This window comes from Podarcis bocagei (assembly GCF_964188305.1).
Source record: "Podarcis bocagei genome assembly, chromosome: 3".
NCBI classification, from domain to species: Eukaryota; Metazoa; Chordata; class Lepidosauria; order Squamata; family Lacertidae; genus Podarcis; species Podarcis bocagei.
The window spans coordinates 36,104,618-36,119,730 of NC_138127.1; the positions used below are offsets into that span (position 1 = coordinate 36,104,618).

General features: G+C 41.3%; 1 protein-coding gene across 2 annotated transcripts in view; it reads right to left on the reverse strand.

The window, feature by feature from the left end:
* The window catches only part of PDSS2 (decaprenyl diphosphate synthase subunit 2), a 71,129-nt gene that overhangs the window by 14,709 nt on the left and 41,307 nt on the right, over nt 1-15,113 (reverse strand). Inside the window, exon 4 of one of the 2 annotated variants that reach the window (XM_081186654.1) lies at nt 2,087-2,161. The exons of the other annotated variant lie outside the window; for it this stretch is intronic. Coding sequence (XP_081042780.1) covers nt 2,087-2,161 — 75 coding nt within the window. The remainder of the gene's footprint in view (nt 1-2,086; nt 2,162-15,113) is intronic. 2 annotated transcript variants of the gene reach the window in all.

The window sequence follows — 15,113 nt, forward strand, 5'->3', positions numbered from 1 at the left end:
GGATGGCCTCACGCACTTGTCAAATTTGCCAGGAAGTGGAGAGATAAGCATCTGGCCCAATGACCAGATAAGGTTTCCTTCCCCTTGTTTAGGACCTGGGAGCAGGGAAGGGTGGAGTCGCTCTTCCTGCCTCTATTTCTCAACTTCTATTTAACTCCTTTACTTGGTTTTGTGATGTGTTACTGCTGCTAAGCCTACTTAAAATGAATCTAGGTATGCTGCTAAGATCCCTTGGATATCCCTGATTAAAACCCACAGCTTACTCATGATCCTTAATCATGGCTTGCAATACTTGCCAACAATTCACAACAGTTAGTTACTGTCAGCTGGAGATAACTTTAAATATTTACGTATCCCAGTTTCATGTGCCTTCATAATCCCAACCCAACTATCTTAATTTATCCCAGTGAAATGCAACTACTGGGACTCATATGCAAATATATTATTCTCTTCAAGGCTACAGAGAAAAAGGTACAACAATTCTTTGAGAACTTCAAAATGAAAAGCATAGACTGCTATATTCCTACATTTTAATTCTTATAAACTGCAGTGTGTTGCACTACAAATGTCAGTTAAATCTAAATCAGAACAATGCACAGACTTAAAAAAAAATGCCATTTGGATCACTCACTGTTTCAGCTATAAGTGAGATGATTCAACAATCTTTATTTTCCCATCTGTGTAGGAAAGAAGCCAATAAAATTATGAGTCTTCAGCAGCAGCAACACAGTTACCCTGCAAGCATCTTGCATGTGATTGATGTCTCACTTAGCAGATGTCTTACTGCTTGTTGAACATGACAGGACATATTTTATTGGTCTATTAATACATGCCTTTGATGTTTGTGATGAAAAGGGGCTAGAGTAAATGGGTCCATAAAACACACCCCGGAGTGCCTTAATCCTTTTATTTTACTCAAATTCCAGAGAAAACCATTTTTAAATTAAAAGAGGGACCTGTCCGTCCATTGCAGAATGCACCTTAAAGAGCAGAATATACCCAAGGGAGGGAAGTAAATGAAATGGGAGTAAATTGTTTCCTTGCTACAATGTTATTTAGGGATGTACTTCAGTTCAGATGTGCCTTCCCTTAAGGATCACATGCTCATTGCTTCTTTAACTCCGTCATTTGTAGCACTCCACCACCCCATCGTCCTCCTCCTTTGTCTTTCTTGCAAGGGGACTGGAGCGTGACTGAAACTATCGTCTTATTGAGCCTTCAGAAGAATCTGAAACCAGGTGAAAAAGCAGCCAGGCCAGGGCTGTTTGGGAGCATGGCCACTATGAAAACGAAACACTGATGACTAAAAAGAAATAGGGACATCCTGAAGCCACACCTGATGCAGCTGTTTCTAGGCAGGGCTAGCCTTGCATTTCAAAAGTCTTCCAGTAGCCATGAGGTGGCCAGTAATTCCATGCAGGCAAGTGGGCAGGTGGAGGAGGGACGGATCTCTCCATCCCTTCCATGGCAGTCTACTTGGTTTCCATGCTAGCCGTGGAGGAAGAAAAGTCCCTTCCTCTGTGACCAGCATAAAAATGAAGCAAGCTGGCAGAGGAAGGATGGATTGCTCGCTCTCTCCTCTGCCAGTCTGCTTGATAGATAGTTTTTCTTTTTTGGTAGTGTGTTAACATGCTAGCGGTCTGCATTTCCATGCTGGCTGCAGAATTGGGGGCGGGGGCCTTCATTTGCAGTCAGCATAGACACAGAAGCTACTAGGCTCTTAGCAGGCTAGTCATACATTTTGCAGGCTAGTGACTTCTGTGAGCTTATCTACAAGCCTTGACTATATATTTTTTTCAGGCTGTAAGTGGAAGAATTGAATTTCGCCATTCTTCCCACAAAATACATATAACATGTCAGAGAAAATTCAATGGGAGATAACATACTATTACATTTGGAAAAGATTTCAAACATTTGATTCACCTACCTACTACCTGAAATGGTACAACCCAATAACTGAAATATCATGAGGAGTTTCTAATTTAATTCAGTTTGTTCTGTCAGACTCACACACCACCTTTTTTAAAGTGGGAGGGAAAGAGTGATTTATGCACACACTCTGAGTTTCGTAATTATAGGAACTTACGTTTTCCAAGTTTGAATTTTCATAATATATCCCTTGTATTAATTCACCAATGGCACTTGACATGATCTCTACCACCTGAAAGGGGGAAAAAGAAATAATTGTTTTAAGTGGGTTGATTAATTACAGAGATGGTAGAGTGCACCAAACTGAAAGAGCAAAGGAAACATTAATAAAAGAAAATCTCTAAGTTGGAGCCTTGTGCTTAGCATTTCCTCTTCCCACTACATTTCAAGTTAATGTAAACAAAAGCAAAATAATATATATTTTAAAGTATAAATTAAATAAGCTGCCAGTTATGTACACATTGCAAGATCCTCTGGAAATTGTTACAAACTCAAAAATTTATACCCACTGCAAAAAAGTCAAAGAGTCCATAAGCAGTTCTTTATTATTCATTTCCATGCATTGGAAACATACTGTAGTTGTATTAAGTGTCTGCCCTGAGGGTCAACAGCAACACATGTATTGAAACTTTCACCAACATGCAGCTGTTCATATGATATTTAGAAAACTATTATCTTTAGGGTTCTCAGTTGTTCACATTGAAAAGCTGAATCAAATCCAAAATTTAAAAACCAGCCATAGTCTCACTGGAACTACTGGAACTCCCTTAACTGGAACAATATACCAGAATTTACTGTAATATATTCAATGCAGGCGTATCAAGTAGGCACACCTTAAGGCTATCCTGCCTGCTCACAGGTTTACTCTCTTCGGTGATTAATTTCCTATGTATATAGAGCTGTATCAGATTCCCCATCTCCCTTTCCTAAAATTTAGCCCATTTGTTATTGAATTAAAAAGATTTAGTTTCAGTTTTTATCATTCTTGTAACTGAAGACAGCATGGCCAACAATAAAGTCCCCAAAAGCAACACAAATAAACCCCTTAACATTCTTGGTGATCCTTCTTATTGTTTTATTTGCAAACCTCCACCAGCCTTACTATATTTAGACGGCAATCCTATGTACATTTGTCTGGGAGTTAGCATTATGGAACAGAACGGGATTTATTTCCAAGTAAGCATGCACAGATTGCACTCTTAACCTCTTGCACAAACTTATGTACACACTTAGGCAAACAGTACCAATTAAATCCTTTTCTTAAAAAAAGAAGACGCCTAGGAACTAATTTGTAAGGCCTATTTTAAAACAGCCTTGTTTGGGGAGGGGAAAAAATAGCCTTGCCTGTTCAGTAATCAGATACTTAAAGAAATATTGTAGCAATATGAGCTGCAGGGGAACTGAAAGGACAATGATCCTACAGTGTTAACCCAGATGTGTTGAGTTATTTAAGTGGGGAACAGAGAAAATGAGGGGCATTTTTTGGGAAGGTATCAGATAAGCCTTATGCCCAAATCCAGGAGGATTGTGTATCGCCAATAGGTCTATGAAAGCCTGTAACCAAATGCTCAGTGTCAGATTGTATTACGGTTTATACAAGCAACATCTCAAGATTTCTCTGATGGCTGGGACACATAATACAGATCAATCACTCACTAAAAAATATTATGGTTTGTGAAACGGTTGGAGCCCAGAGACATGGCAGTAATACGAAGAAGAAGAATTTACAAAGACACTGAGTCCTACCTCTAAATGTCAAAGTGATAGTATGAGCTTTAACAATGCATCTAGCTGTGAATAGCCAGAACTTCCTCCCCCCTCTCAAAACACACATCCAACCTTCTCTGAAACTCTAGACAAGACACAACTCAGCAAAAGATCCTTTACTTCTTATACACACATATAAGGAAGTGGCAGGTTTTCACTAATTTCAAGGTAATTATTTCTTGAAGAATCAGAATTTTTTTCCTGTAAACATATATAAAACATCAAAATCAACACTATATGAAATTCATAGGCACACAATATACTGTGCAATTGCTTCTTACACCCTAAGAGCACTTCTTTTCATCTGCAATGAATCTTTCTTGCAATAAAGCTACTGTTTATACATCCATAGAGTACGAGTCTATAAAAGGTTTCACATAAATACAATTGTGTTTTGCCCCTTAACAATCACCCTTTAAAGTTTATCTTCTCAGCAGCCTTGTTTAATGGTCACTAATGTCCTACTGCAATCATAACACTTAACTCTGGCTTAGGGATCAGGAGTGGACCATAGGTCCCTATGTTCTCAGACCCTTCATTCATGCACACGTTCCAACCCCCGTTTCTCACTCCTCTTTCAGCATGGCATTATATAATCACTAGCCTCCACCAAAGAGAAATCTGATGCTCTCCTAACTCCAGTTCAGAACAGTGGTCCACAGTTGGCATGCCTGCTTTCATGGCCTTCGCGCTATGATATACTGTAGGGTGCAGGACCACAAGCAGATTTCCCCCAAATGGTCGAAGTGATTTTACAGGTCTACACAGGGGCAGAAGAACTTGAACATGGTCTGGTCACTGATCAACAACAAGTTCAGCTCAGGTGTAGCATTTGTGCATCCAGGTGTTCCACTCAACAACTGTGGGCCACAACACTAGCTGCACCTTCTGAACCAATCCCAAAGGAATGCCAACATAATATTACGCCTGCCCTGTGCCCTGCTGAGTCTATGGCTGAAGTGATATTTGAACTGAGGACCCAGAGCTCGTACTTTTGGTTACTGTACTACACAAGGTCATATACTTCTTTCCCTCTCCACTTCCCCGACCATCACCAGTGCTCCAAGTTTAGAAAGATGCTTCTGAAATCTGAAATATTCAAGAGTATAGTAAGTTACTTAATCAGAACTTTACACCTACTAGATAAAGGTTATATAAAATATGAAAAATGCTACCTTCTCAATATTATTCATAGCATGATTAAGGTGAAAGGTAGTCTAGTGGTTTTGGCTTTGTGTTTTCACCATAGTAGCCTGGGTTTAATTCCCAGTCATGGCAAATCACTTCAGGGAGGAGCTAAAGCTAAAGGTCTCGGATTCAATCCCTGGCATCTTCAGGTAGGTCTGGGAAAGAAGGTTTTTAGGATCTGCACCATTTGTGCAAAGTGCTGCCCAGGTGAATTGGACCTCAGTATTGCTCTGTATGAAAAGCTCAGTCCAGATCACGCCCAACACTGCCCTGTAGCTGCAAATATTAAACAATGATTCGGAGTGGTAGGCAAGCTTTCATGGAGCCTGTCCATCATTTATTTTTTCATTGAGGATCACACCCCAGAAAAAAATTATGAGAAAAATCCAGGTTTTCTTGGAGCACAATTTGAAAACCACTGCTGGAAGACTATGCAAATTTTTGGGGGGCCCAGAATTATCAATCAAGTACATAATCTGAATATTGCCATCATAGCAGGACAGTTAGACTAATATAACACCATATTTATGTTGCATTGCCAATCTAGTAACAACTGTCTATAAAGATGGGGATGGGGAGAAATTCTCTGAGCAACATTAGCAGAATATAGCTTTGGAATACAAGAAAAGGCATCTTACAGCTAAAGAAGGGAAAAAACAGATCTCTGCAATATTTCAATAGCTATTGTATATTTTTCTCTAAGCATCACTGAGATTCAGGCTGTGTAAATTATCATTTTTGCTATTGTCTCAGTTGGGATAATCTGGGCGACTCAAATAATTTCCATTTTCTTCTCCCTGCCCAGCCCCTCACACACACACCCCATCTAACTGTTTGAACAAAATAGTTACATCAAGCAATGAATGCAGCCAACCAAACTGTGAGCAGCCATCTTAAAGGCTGCAAGTACTTGAAGAATAAATAGCTTTTAAGAGCCTGAACAGGACAGGAGGGAGACAACATGCTGGTATGATGGAGCACTTGCACTCCTTAAATAATCTGAAAAAAGTTAGCATTATATGGAGAGCAAAAAAAGATACTCTGTGTTCATATGTCACAGAACGAAGAGTTTGAAATAACAAGGGAAACTCGAGAAAGCAGTGGATTGAGGCAAAAGTGTCCTGGGGAATTTCTTTTTAACTGAAGAGAAATAAAGGAAAAACGTTACAAGGGATGAACAAGAAAACTGCTTGTGCTGGACTCCTAAGTTCCAGATAGACTTGCTAGCTGAAAGCACACTTCCCATTTCCAACTAACCATCTATTTGTTTGAAAGAGAGATGTTTTAAAAGCAGAATTAAGTTCTCTGTGATCATGCCTAAAAGTCAATTCACCATTAAGATAGAACTTGCTGGGTTTGGGGGAAATGCTATTAGATACCAGTAATTTGACGACGACGACGACAACGACGACAATGACAACAACAACAACAACAACAACAACAACAGTGTGAAGCTGCTTTAAAGGGTCTCATTCAAGTTGCCTTCTCAAGTTGCCAATAACTTTGCTTCCTTGCTTCTTAAGGATATGTTTTCTTTTACTCTCCTAACCCACTGCTTCAGCAAGGGTGGGAAACTGCAGCCACCTGAGTCTTTCTGAACTCTGGTCTCTCCCAAGTCACAGCCTGTACTGGCCCAGCTTCACACCCACCACGAGTGTTTTTGCCTGAATAGAATGTATCCTTGAACACTGGTAATGCCTATTTCTCTGGATGGAGGGCAAAGAGGGGTGTGTGAGTGTGTGTAGAAGCCTACTGAAACAAATACAACATTTACATCCACTGCTCTTCCCACATGCCACGCACCGCTGGCATGTGGCCCTTGGAAGGTTGCACAGAAGTGAATGAGGTCCTTGAGCTGCAAAAGGTTCCCCACCCCAGGCTCGAAGCTTTGTCACACACTACTTTTTATTCCTTGGCTGCCTGTCCAAAGGGAATTGCCTCTATAAGACCAGATTAAAAATATTTTTGTAAATAAACAATAAATGCACTTAATAGAAAAGCACAAGTGCAGAAATCCCCTAGTGCAGAAACTTGCAATTTGTAGACTGTGCACTACATGACCCCAGTGCTGAAAAACAGGGCTCCAATTAGAATTTTGAAAATGCACTTGAAAAGTTTCCAGACACAAACAAAACAAAGCCTTTATTATTTATTTTGTTCACCTCCAGACTTTAGCTGATTTGTTAAGTAAAAGCCTGAAGTGGACCTTTACAATTATAATCTTGTCTGGCACGGTTCTTACATCTTCTTGGAAATGTAGAACTTGATATGTATCATTGCCATATTGATATAGTAGAACTCAAGGCAGTAATGTATCAGAGATTTAGTAAGCATGTGAATTATAAGATTAGTATTAAACTGTTGCAATAAATACTGTCTTATGTTTAATGATCTTCCAGGAAGTTTCATCTACTCAAGGGCTTTGCCCCCTATTATGACTTCCTATCATAATGTGTAAGTTTTCCTCTAGGTCAATGAAATGAACCTGGACTAATGTTTTCCACCAGCAGATAAAAAGTGTGTAGTGTCAACAGTGGAATAGACTCCCATGAGAGGTGGTGGGCACTCCTTCCCTGGAGGTTTTTAAGCAAACGTTGGATGGTCATGTATGAAAAATTGGGATTCTTGCATTGTAGGGGATTGGACTAGATGACCCTCAGGGTCCTTTGAACTCTATAGTTCTGTGCTTCTGTGTAAATAGGCTCACTTGGTACATAGGAAGCTGCTTATACTGAGGCAGACAATTGGGTTCATCTAGCTCAGTATTAAGGGACGCGGGTGGCGCTGCGGGTTAAATCACATAGCCTAGGACTTGCTGATCAGAAGGTCAGCAGTTTGAATCCCCGCGATGGGGTGAGCTCCCATTGCTCAGTCCCTGCTCCTGCCAATCTAGCAGTTCGAAAGCACGTCAAAGTGCAAGTAAATAGGTACCGCTCTGGCGGGAAGCTAAACGGTGTTTCCATGCACTGCTCTGGTTTTCCAGAAGCGGCTTAGTCATGCTGGCCACATGACCTGGAAGCTGTACGCCGGCTCCCCCGGCCAATAAAGCGAGATGAGCGCCGCAACCCCAGAGTCGGCCACAACTGGACCAGGGGTCCCTTTACCTCAGTATTGTCTACATGGACTGGCAGCTGTTTTCCAGGGTTTCAGGCAGGGATCTTTCCTAGCCCGACCTAGAGATGCTGGGGACTGAACCTACATACTGAGGCTTGCTTAATACTGATCAGTTTTACAAAAACTCACAAGGAGAGGTTAGGGATTAACCAGATAATCCAAGTTTTTTTTTTATTAAATCTTTTTATTTTATTTGCTGCAAAAAGAGAGGTTGTCAGGCACCTAGGAGGTCTCACCAACAGAGCTGCATTCAGCTTGTGGAGTCACAAGTTTAGCAGGCTTGGTCCCATATCAATAAATAATGTTTAAGGCCAAAGAGCCATTTAGCACCCAATACATTAAACAGAAGTGTTTGGGAAAGGGTCACAGCTCAGTGTTCTGCATGCAAAAGGTTTCAGGATCAATCCCTGGAATCTCCAAGGGAAGGCTGGGGCAGCCTTCTGGAGAACTGCTGCCATTCAGAGCACAGAACACTGAGCTAGATGAACCCTCTGCCACTTTTCCCCATTAACAAAATGGAACATTAAGTCAACATTAGTTAACAGTGCTTGGATCCCAGACTAACATAAAAGGCACCTCAGAATGTGGAGTTCAATGACGACAAGATTTTGCAAGTTTTATTCTGTCAGTTTCAGTCTGTACAGAACAGCAGTACATGAAGAATCTACTTAATTATAGTCCCCCTTCCTTAAAACCTGAGTCAAGAAAATATTTTAAGACTTCTTACACCACGAAGCAGGAAAATGCATTACAGATCTTTCTGTCCCTTCAGAGAACAGGTGATCAAAGACATCTTAATCTTTCCTATTAGTTGCTTCTCAGGAAGGTTCTTAGTTTGGCACTTAAGCATTTGCTGCAGTAGTAAAAACAATCACATACAAATTTATTACTTTTTTCCTGAATACCAAAGCACCATTAAAAACCATTAAGAAGACGCAGAAAGCTCTCTAGGGAATATTTATCTTCCCTTTATGTGCTGAACGGGTGGGAAATTTATTCAAGCAAGAACCTCAGTAATCAATTGAAGCGAATATATATATAAATGTCTGTCTGCCTGTCTGTCTCCCTCACACACATCCTTAATCCATAGTGCTAACACTAGATTAACAAAAGTAAATCCTTTAGAAAAAATGGAGGTGCCATTCGTTTGCCTATAATTCATACATCTCATTTTAGCACAAGTTTGGCATAGGACATTCATTTTCATTTTAGTGATGAGCCACTTTTTATCACCATCATTCTCATCATTCTCATGCACTGGAGTCTACTTTAGACATAGGATAATGGGGGTGCTCCTGGATTCAGTCCTGAGCCCAGATTTCTGCAGTGGCCATTCCTGGAGATGTCTGATCTGGCTACAGTGACATATTACATCCCATTTGGATCACTGTAACATGCTCTTTGAAAACTACTCAGAAACATTAACTGGCCCAAAAAGCTGCAAGCAGACTGTTGACCGGGGCTGGTTATAGGGAGCACACGACACCCTTGTTAAAAAAGCTCCACTGGCTATTCAAAGTGGTGGTTATGGTCTATAAAGCCCTACAAGGCTGAGGTCCATGCTATCTGACAGACCATGTTATTCCATATGAACCTTTGTCTTTCTCTGTGAAATACTATTGACAGAACCTACCCGGGTTCTTAGCTCTTCAGGAGACACCCTTCTTTCATTCCCACAGGCACATTTGGTGGGAATGCAGAAGGTAGTCTTCCCAGTGGCAGACCCCAGACTTTGGAGCTTAGGGCAAGGAAACAATCTGGAAGATGGCTTGAATGCAAGTGGAGGAAAACTCGGGTTAAATGCAACTGAACACTGGTGAGGGCTCATCATCGAGCCTACCTAGTGGCAGTGAAGGCAGCAGTACCACCTCTCCTCATATGAATCAACCCAGACCTTGTGATCATCATCTGAGGCCCTTCTTTCTGTGTCTCCTTCACAAGAGGTCTGGAGGGTGGCAACCAGACAACAGGTCTTTTCTGCAGTGGCTCCTTGTTTGTGGAATGCTCTCTCCAGGGAGGTTCGCCTGGCACCTACATTACATCTTTAAGTGCCAGGTGAAAATGGTTCTCTCCCACCTGATAACGTTCTATGCCTTTTTAAATGTTTGTGGGAGTGGGGGGCTATTGGTTTGTTTTTGTATGTACTTTGGATTTTCATTTTGTATTTTTCTGTTGTGAACTACTCTGGGATCTTTGGATGAAGGTCAGTGTACAAATTTAATAAGCAACAACAACAAATTTAATAAGTAACAACAACAACACTCCTTTCCTAGAGAGGCTAGACTTGCTCCTTCTTTGTTGTCCTTATGCCAGCAGGTGAAACCTGTTTTAATCTGGCATGTTTTGGGGAACTGACTGCTTTTAAGAAATGGGCTCATGATAGTATGCTGTACTGTTGGTGTTTTTATCTGAATTTTAAAAGATCTATTTTTACATTGTTTTATTTTTTAACCATACTCTGTTCTATGTCCTTAGTTATGTGTGTTTTACCTGTATTTTTTAAATTTTTGTAAGCCACCTTGAGTTACGTGAAAAAGGTAGGATATGTACTGTATATAAATGGCTTTGATAGCCTATTTGTATTGGGCTTGAAGATTGACTGTTTTTGCTGGCTTATTATTTAGTGTGAAAACAATATTACAGTGCATCATTATAACACATCCCAAGGTGAAAGATTTAAGGTAGTAGGGCTGAGAAGGATGTCTGGCTGAGACCTGCCAGTAGTAATGGGAAAACAGGACTGTGCTAGACAACCCACTAATTTAAATCTGTATATGAGCTACTTCCACACAGGTTTCAGAAACAAGACTATTCCTAGATCAAATGATGCCTTAGGCAAGTGGTATCTCTCTCCCACTGCTCCACAATTGGTTCATCTTTTGAATACTCTCTTCTTATATTTGGAGTTCATTTCACAACTTCTGAGGCATGATTTGTATGACAATAAATTTGCACATACATCTGATCACAATTACAATCCATTTATTGAATGGATACTGAAACTGTAAAATTCTGCACATTTTCTTTTAGGTTCACAATGCTATCTACACAGGTCAGTGTTGCCAGCTTTACAAGTGCAGATGAACCGGTTGCACTATTCATTTCAGCTGCTGAGTGTATAGTTGAGTAGACAGCCCATGACAGACGCCCCAGGCAGTCACCTGGGTCTCCTGTTCCTAAATTCAGCCCTGAACAAGAGATCCAAATCCAAAGTTTAATTCTGGGCAAGTTACCAGTCTATGTGTAGATGGGTTGTTGTTGTTGTTGTCTTCAGGCAGAGAGTTACACAGTCCTCTTTCTGAGAGCATCTGGCAAGGTGGAGTCCCAACAGTTATTACTCATTTTGCTTCTCTCACAACATATTCCCATTTTTCATAGAATCATAGAATCATAGAGTTGGAAGAGACCACAAGGGCCATCGAGTCCAACCCCCTGCCAAGCAGGAAACACCATCAGAGCACTCCTGACAAATGGTTGTCAAGCCTCTGCTTAAAGACCTCCAAAGAAGGAGACTCCACCACACTCCTTGGCAGCAAATTCCACTGTCGAACAGCTCTTACTGTCAGGAAGTTCTTCCTAATGTTTAGGTGGAATCTTTCTTTCTTTTATAGGAGGAAAGTTCCATTCAAGTTTCTATATTGAAACTGTCAATAAAATTATGATAGTGTTATGTTGACAATGAAGGTACCAGTGATCTCATGAGTCTGGTATATTGTGAAACAATGACAAACATTTTGATTGCAATTCATACTGTCCAAAGTTTTAAAGATACCAATGGAAAATCACCCATTAGGGAGTGTCTATTGTTATGAATATAGAATCTACAATAATGTACAACTAGGAAGAACCAAAATTAAGTGGGTCTGGAAGCTTAACCTTTGGTTCTATCAGTTTCAAGGGAAACTATAACTACTATACAGAACTGCATCTGTATAGCAATGAGCATCACAGGAAAATACCAGCTTGAATACAACAAAGCCCTAGCACTGGCAAAAATCACTTGCTCATTCAACAGGGCAGAGTTGTTTCTGATTTCTGTCAATTATTTCCCCCTTCTCACCCCTTCACACAGTATCTAATACTATTCCAGAGGATCCCTCATCACTTAGAAGCAGCTTTTCAAGGGGCAGAGGGGCTGCAGCAAGGAGGAGGAGGTAAGAAAGTATGTTCAGCAAACAGAACTGTTCAAGCATCTAAGACTTTGCAAGACTGTACTTTCATTGTTCACAGTTTGCCCCCCAATTCTTTTTTCAGGACAGAGGGTGGTCTTATACAAGCAGAATCGTATCTGTATAATGAAACTGCTGATAAAACTCAGCTATTATTGACACTGGGGGGTGCCAGCATACTGCGCTAATTACAACTTCACCACTCTAGTCCATTTATCAGAGAGAACTGCTTATCTTCCCATTTAAATACAGGGACATTAGAATAGCTCTGTTGGATCACGCCAATGGCTCATCTAGTCCCACATCCTGTTCTCACAGTGGCCAGCCAGATATCCATGGGAAACCTACAAGCAGGACCAGAGCACAGCAACACTCTTCCTTTTGTGGTTTCCAGCAATTGGTAAATTTAGCCACTACTACATTTATGGACAGAAACTTAAGATTACTTGAAATTCACCTAGGTCAAACAAAAATAAACTTCAAGTCAAAGCTGGTATGCTGTTATTGTGAACCTTTTTTGTATAAAGAACGATAGGTAAAGGACCCCTGGATGGTTAAGTCCAGTCAAAGGCGACTATGGGGTGTGGCACTTATCTCACTTTTCAGGCTGAGGGAGCCGGCATTTGTCCACAGACAGCTTTCCTGGTCATCTCGTCAGCATGACCAAACTGCTACTGGTGCACAGAGGACCATGACAGAAGCCAGAGCGCACAGAAACACCATTTACCTTCCAGCCAGAGCGGTACCTATTTATCTACTTGCACTGGTGTGCTTTCAAACTGCTAGGTTGGTAGAAACTGGGACAGAGCAATGGAAGCTCAGCCCAATGTGTGGATTCAAGCAATAATCCTTTGGGGGGAAGGGCAGAATATGAATTTAATAAAAATAGATAATACAATTATTTTTCAATCTCAAAAGCAGAAGATTCACAATGTGATGCATAACAGAAAAACAAACCATGCCACTATTATAACAGCGAGCTACAGTACAACTCCAAATCCCTTATATGGGGCCAATTAAAATCTAATATTTATTTGACAGCACTGTACTTTCAACATGGAAGAAGTCACATTTCAATGTTACACATGACTTGCCTTAATTCCCAGATGAAATATATTAGCTTGAATTAAAATTCAGCACACCACTAACAGATAACAGCAATCCGTTCCCTTAGCAGATATAAGGGCACTAAGGCTAAATAAGGACAGCTAGTTATCAAAATGGTCACAAATATATGGTAATGTCTTGTTATGCAGCAGATAATGAAATTTCTCTGACAGCTTTTACAGTCCAAGCTTTAATTGTTTTTAACCTTAAACAAGCAAGCAAGCAAACTGCTCTGACCATCAATGGAGCTGATGGGCTTTCTGGAATGTGTGTGTGTGTCTGTCTGTGTACACCCCCACCCCACCCCCTCTCCTCTACACCTTTGTAGGCCATTTACATCCAAGAGAACATGCTTCCATATTGTTGGCCCAACTGAGCCTTCACACATGGTGGCTTGCAGGAGAAGTATGCAGTTATAGTTTGCCCCTGGAAGAAGGCATTAATATATGATTGCTAACATGCACTGAAAAAAACTCATTTAGCACTATAGTGAAACTATCACTGCATGAAGCAGTACTGCAGAAGAAGCAAAAGCACCTTTGTTACTGGCTACTCCGCCCCCCCCCATGCAGGTTTCAGGTTCAATCCCCAGCGTCTCTAGGTAAGGCAGGAAGAGGTCTCTTCCTGAAACACTGGAGAGCCACCACCAGTCAGAGTAGATAATACCGATCCAGATGAACCAATTTTCTGATTTAGTATAAGGCAGCTTTCTATGCTCCTCTGTGTGTGACATAGACATCTCATGAAGTTGGTTGAGGAAGTTGTTGGAATTAAGGTGACCAAACAGCTCTTCAATGGGTTGTGAAAGGCAATGTGGGGGGAGGGGGGAGGAACCACACTTAGCACTGGTATTAGACTCTGAACCTTATTTCTCTGTTTGGTATATGTAACGCTCCCTCATTGGTGATGTTCACAACACAGCCAGTAGGAGGCAGAGATATCCAAGAATAAAGACTGTGCTTAGACAGGGACCAGCTCTACCATATATCTGCCTGCAGAAGGGAGTGGGTGGTGCTGTGGTCTAAACCACTGAGCCTCTTTGGCTTTGCTGATCAAAAGGTCAGCAGTTCAAGTCCACGCAACAGTGTGAGCTCCCGTTGCTCTGTTCCAGCTTCTGCCAACCTAGCAGTCTGAAAGCATACCAGTACAAGTAAATAGGTACCACCGCAGTGGGAAAGTAAACGGAATTTCCATGCACGCTGGCACTTGTCACAGTGTTTTGTTGCACCAGAAGCAGTTTAGTCCTGCTGGCCACATGACCCAGAAGGCTGTCTGTGGACAAACGCTGGCTCCCCTGGCCTGAAAGTGAAGATGAGCGCCACACCCCATAGTCGCCTTTGACTGGACTTAACTGCCCAGGGGTCTTTTACCTTTACTGATACCTGCCAGCATTCAGCTCCTGACAGTACGGTATCTTTCTTGGTTACACTGTTCATGTGGCCCTTTACTTCAAGATGTGCAACTTGGCTGCCCCTCTGTATTGTCTCACAACATCCCTTCCTCACCTCAATCCTGCTGTTCTGTGCATAGCTGCTATTTGGAGGTTTATGTTATAGTGCTTCAAATTTTCCTACCTTTTTCTCTCTTTGCCATCCCTTGGGTATTTCTTTTCAAAAAGATTTTTTGTAACTACTTGCTTATCCTTATTGATCAACAATGCACAGGCAAACCATGTTGTAGTGAGACACCCAGATGTCCAGGCCCATCAAGTCATTTCCTTCCTTCTATGGCACAGGGATCTGGCATGTCAGCTGCTGCCAAAATGACAGTTAATCCAAACAGCCCCGTCACCTGGGGGCAGAAACAGCCAGGAGAAGGAAACATAATGCCAGATTTATT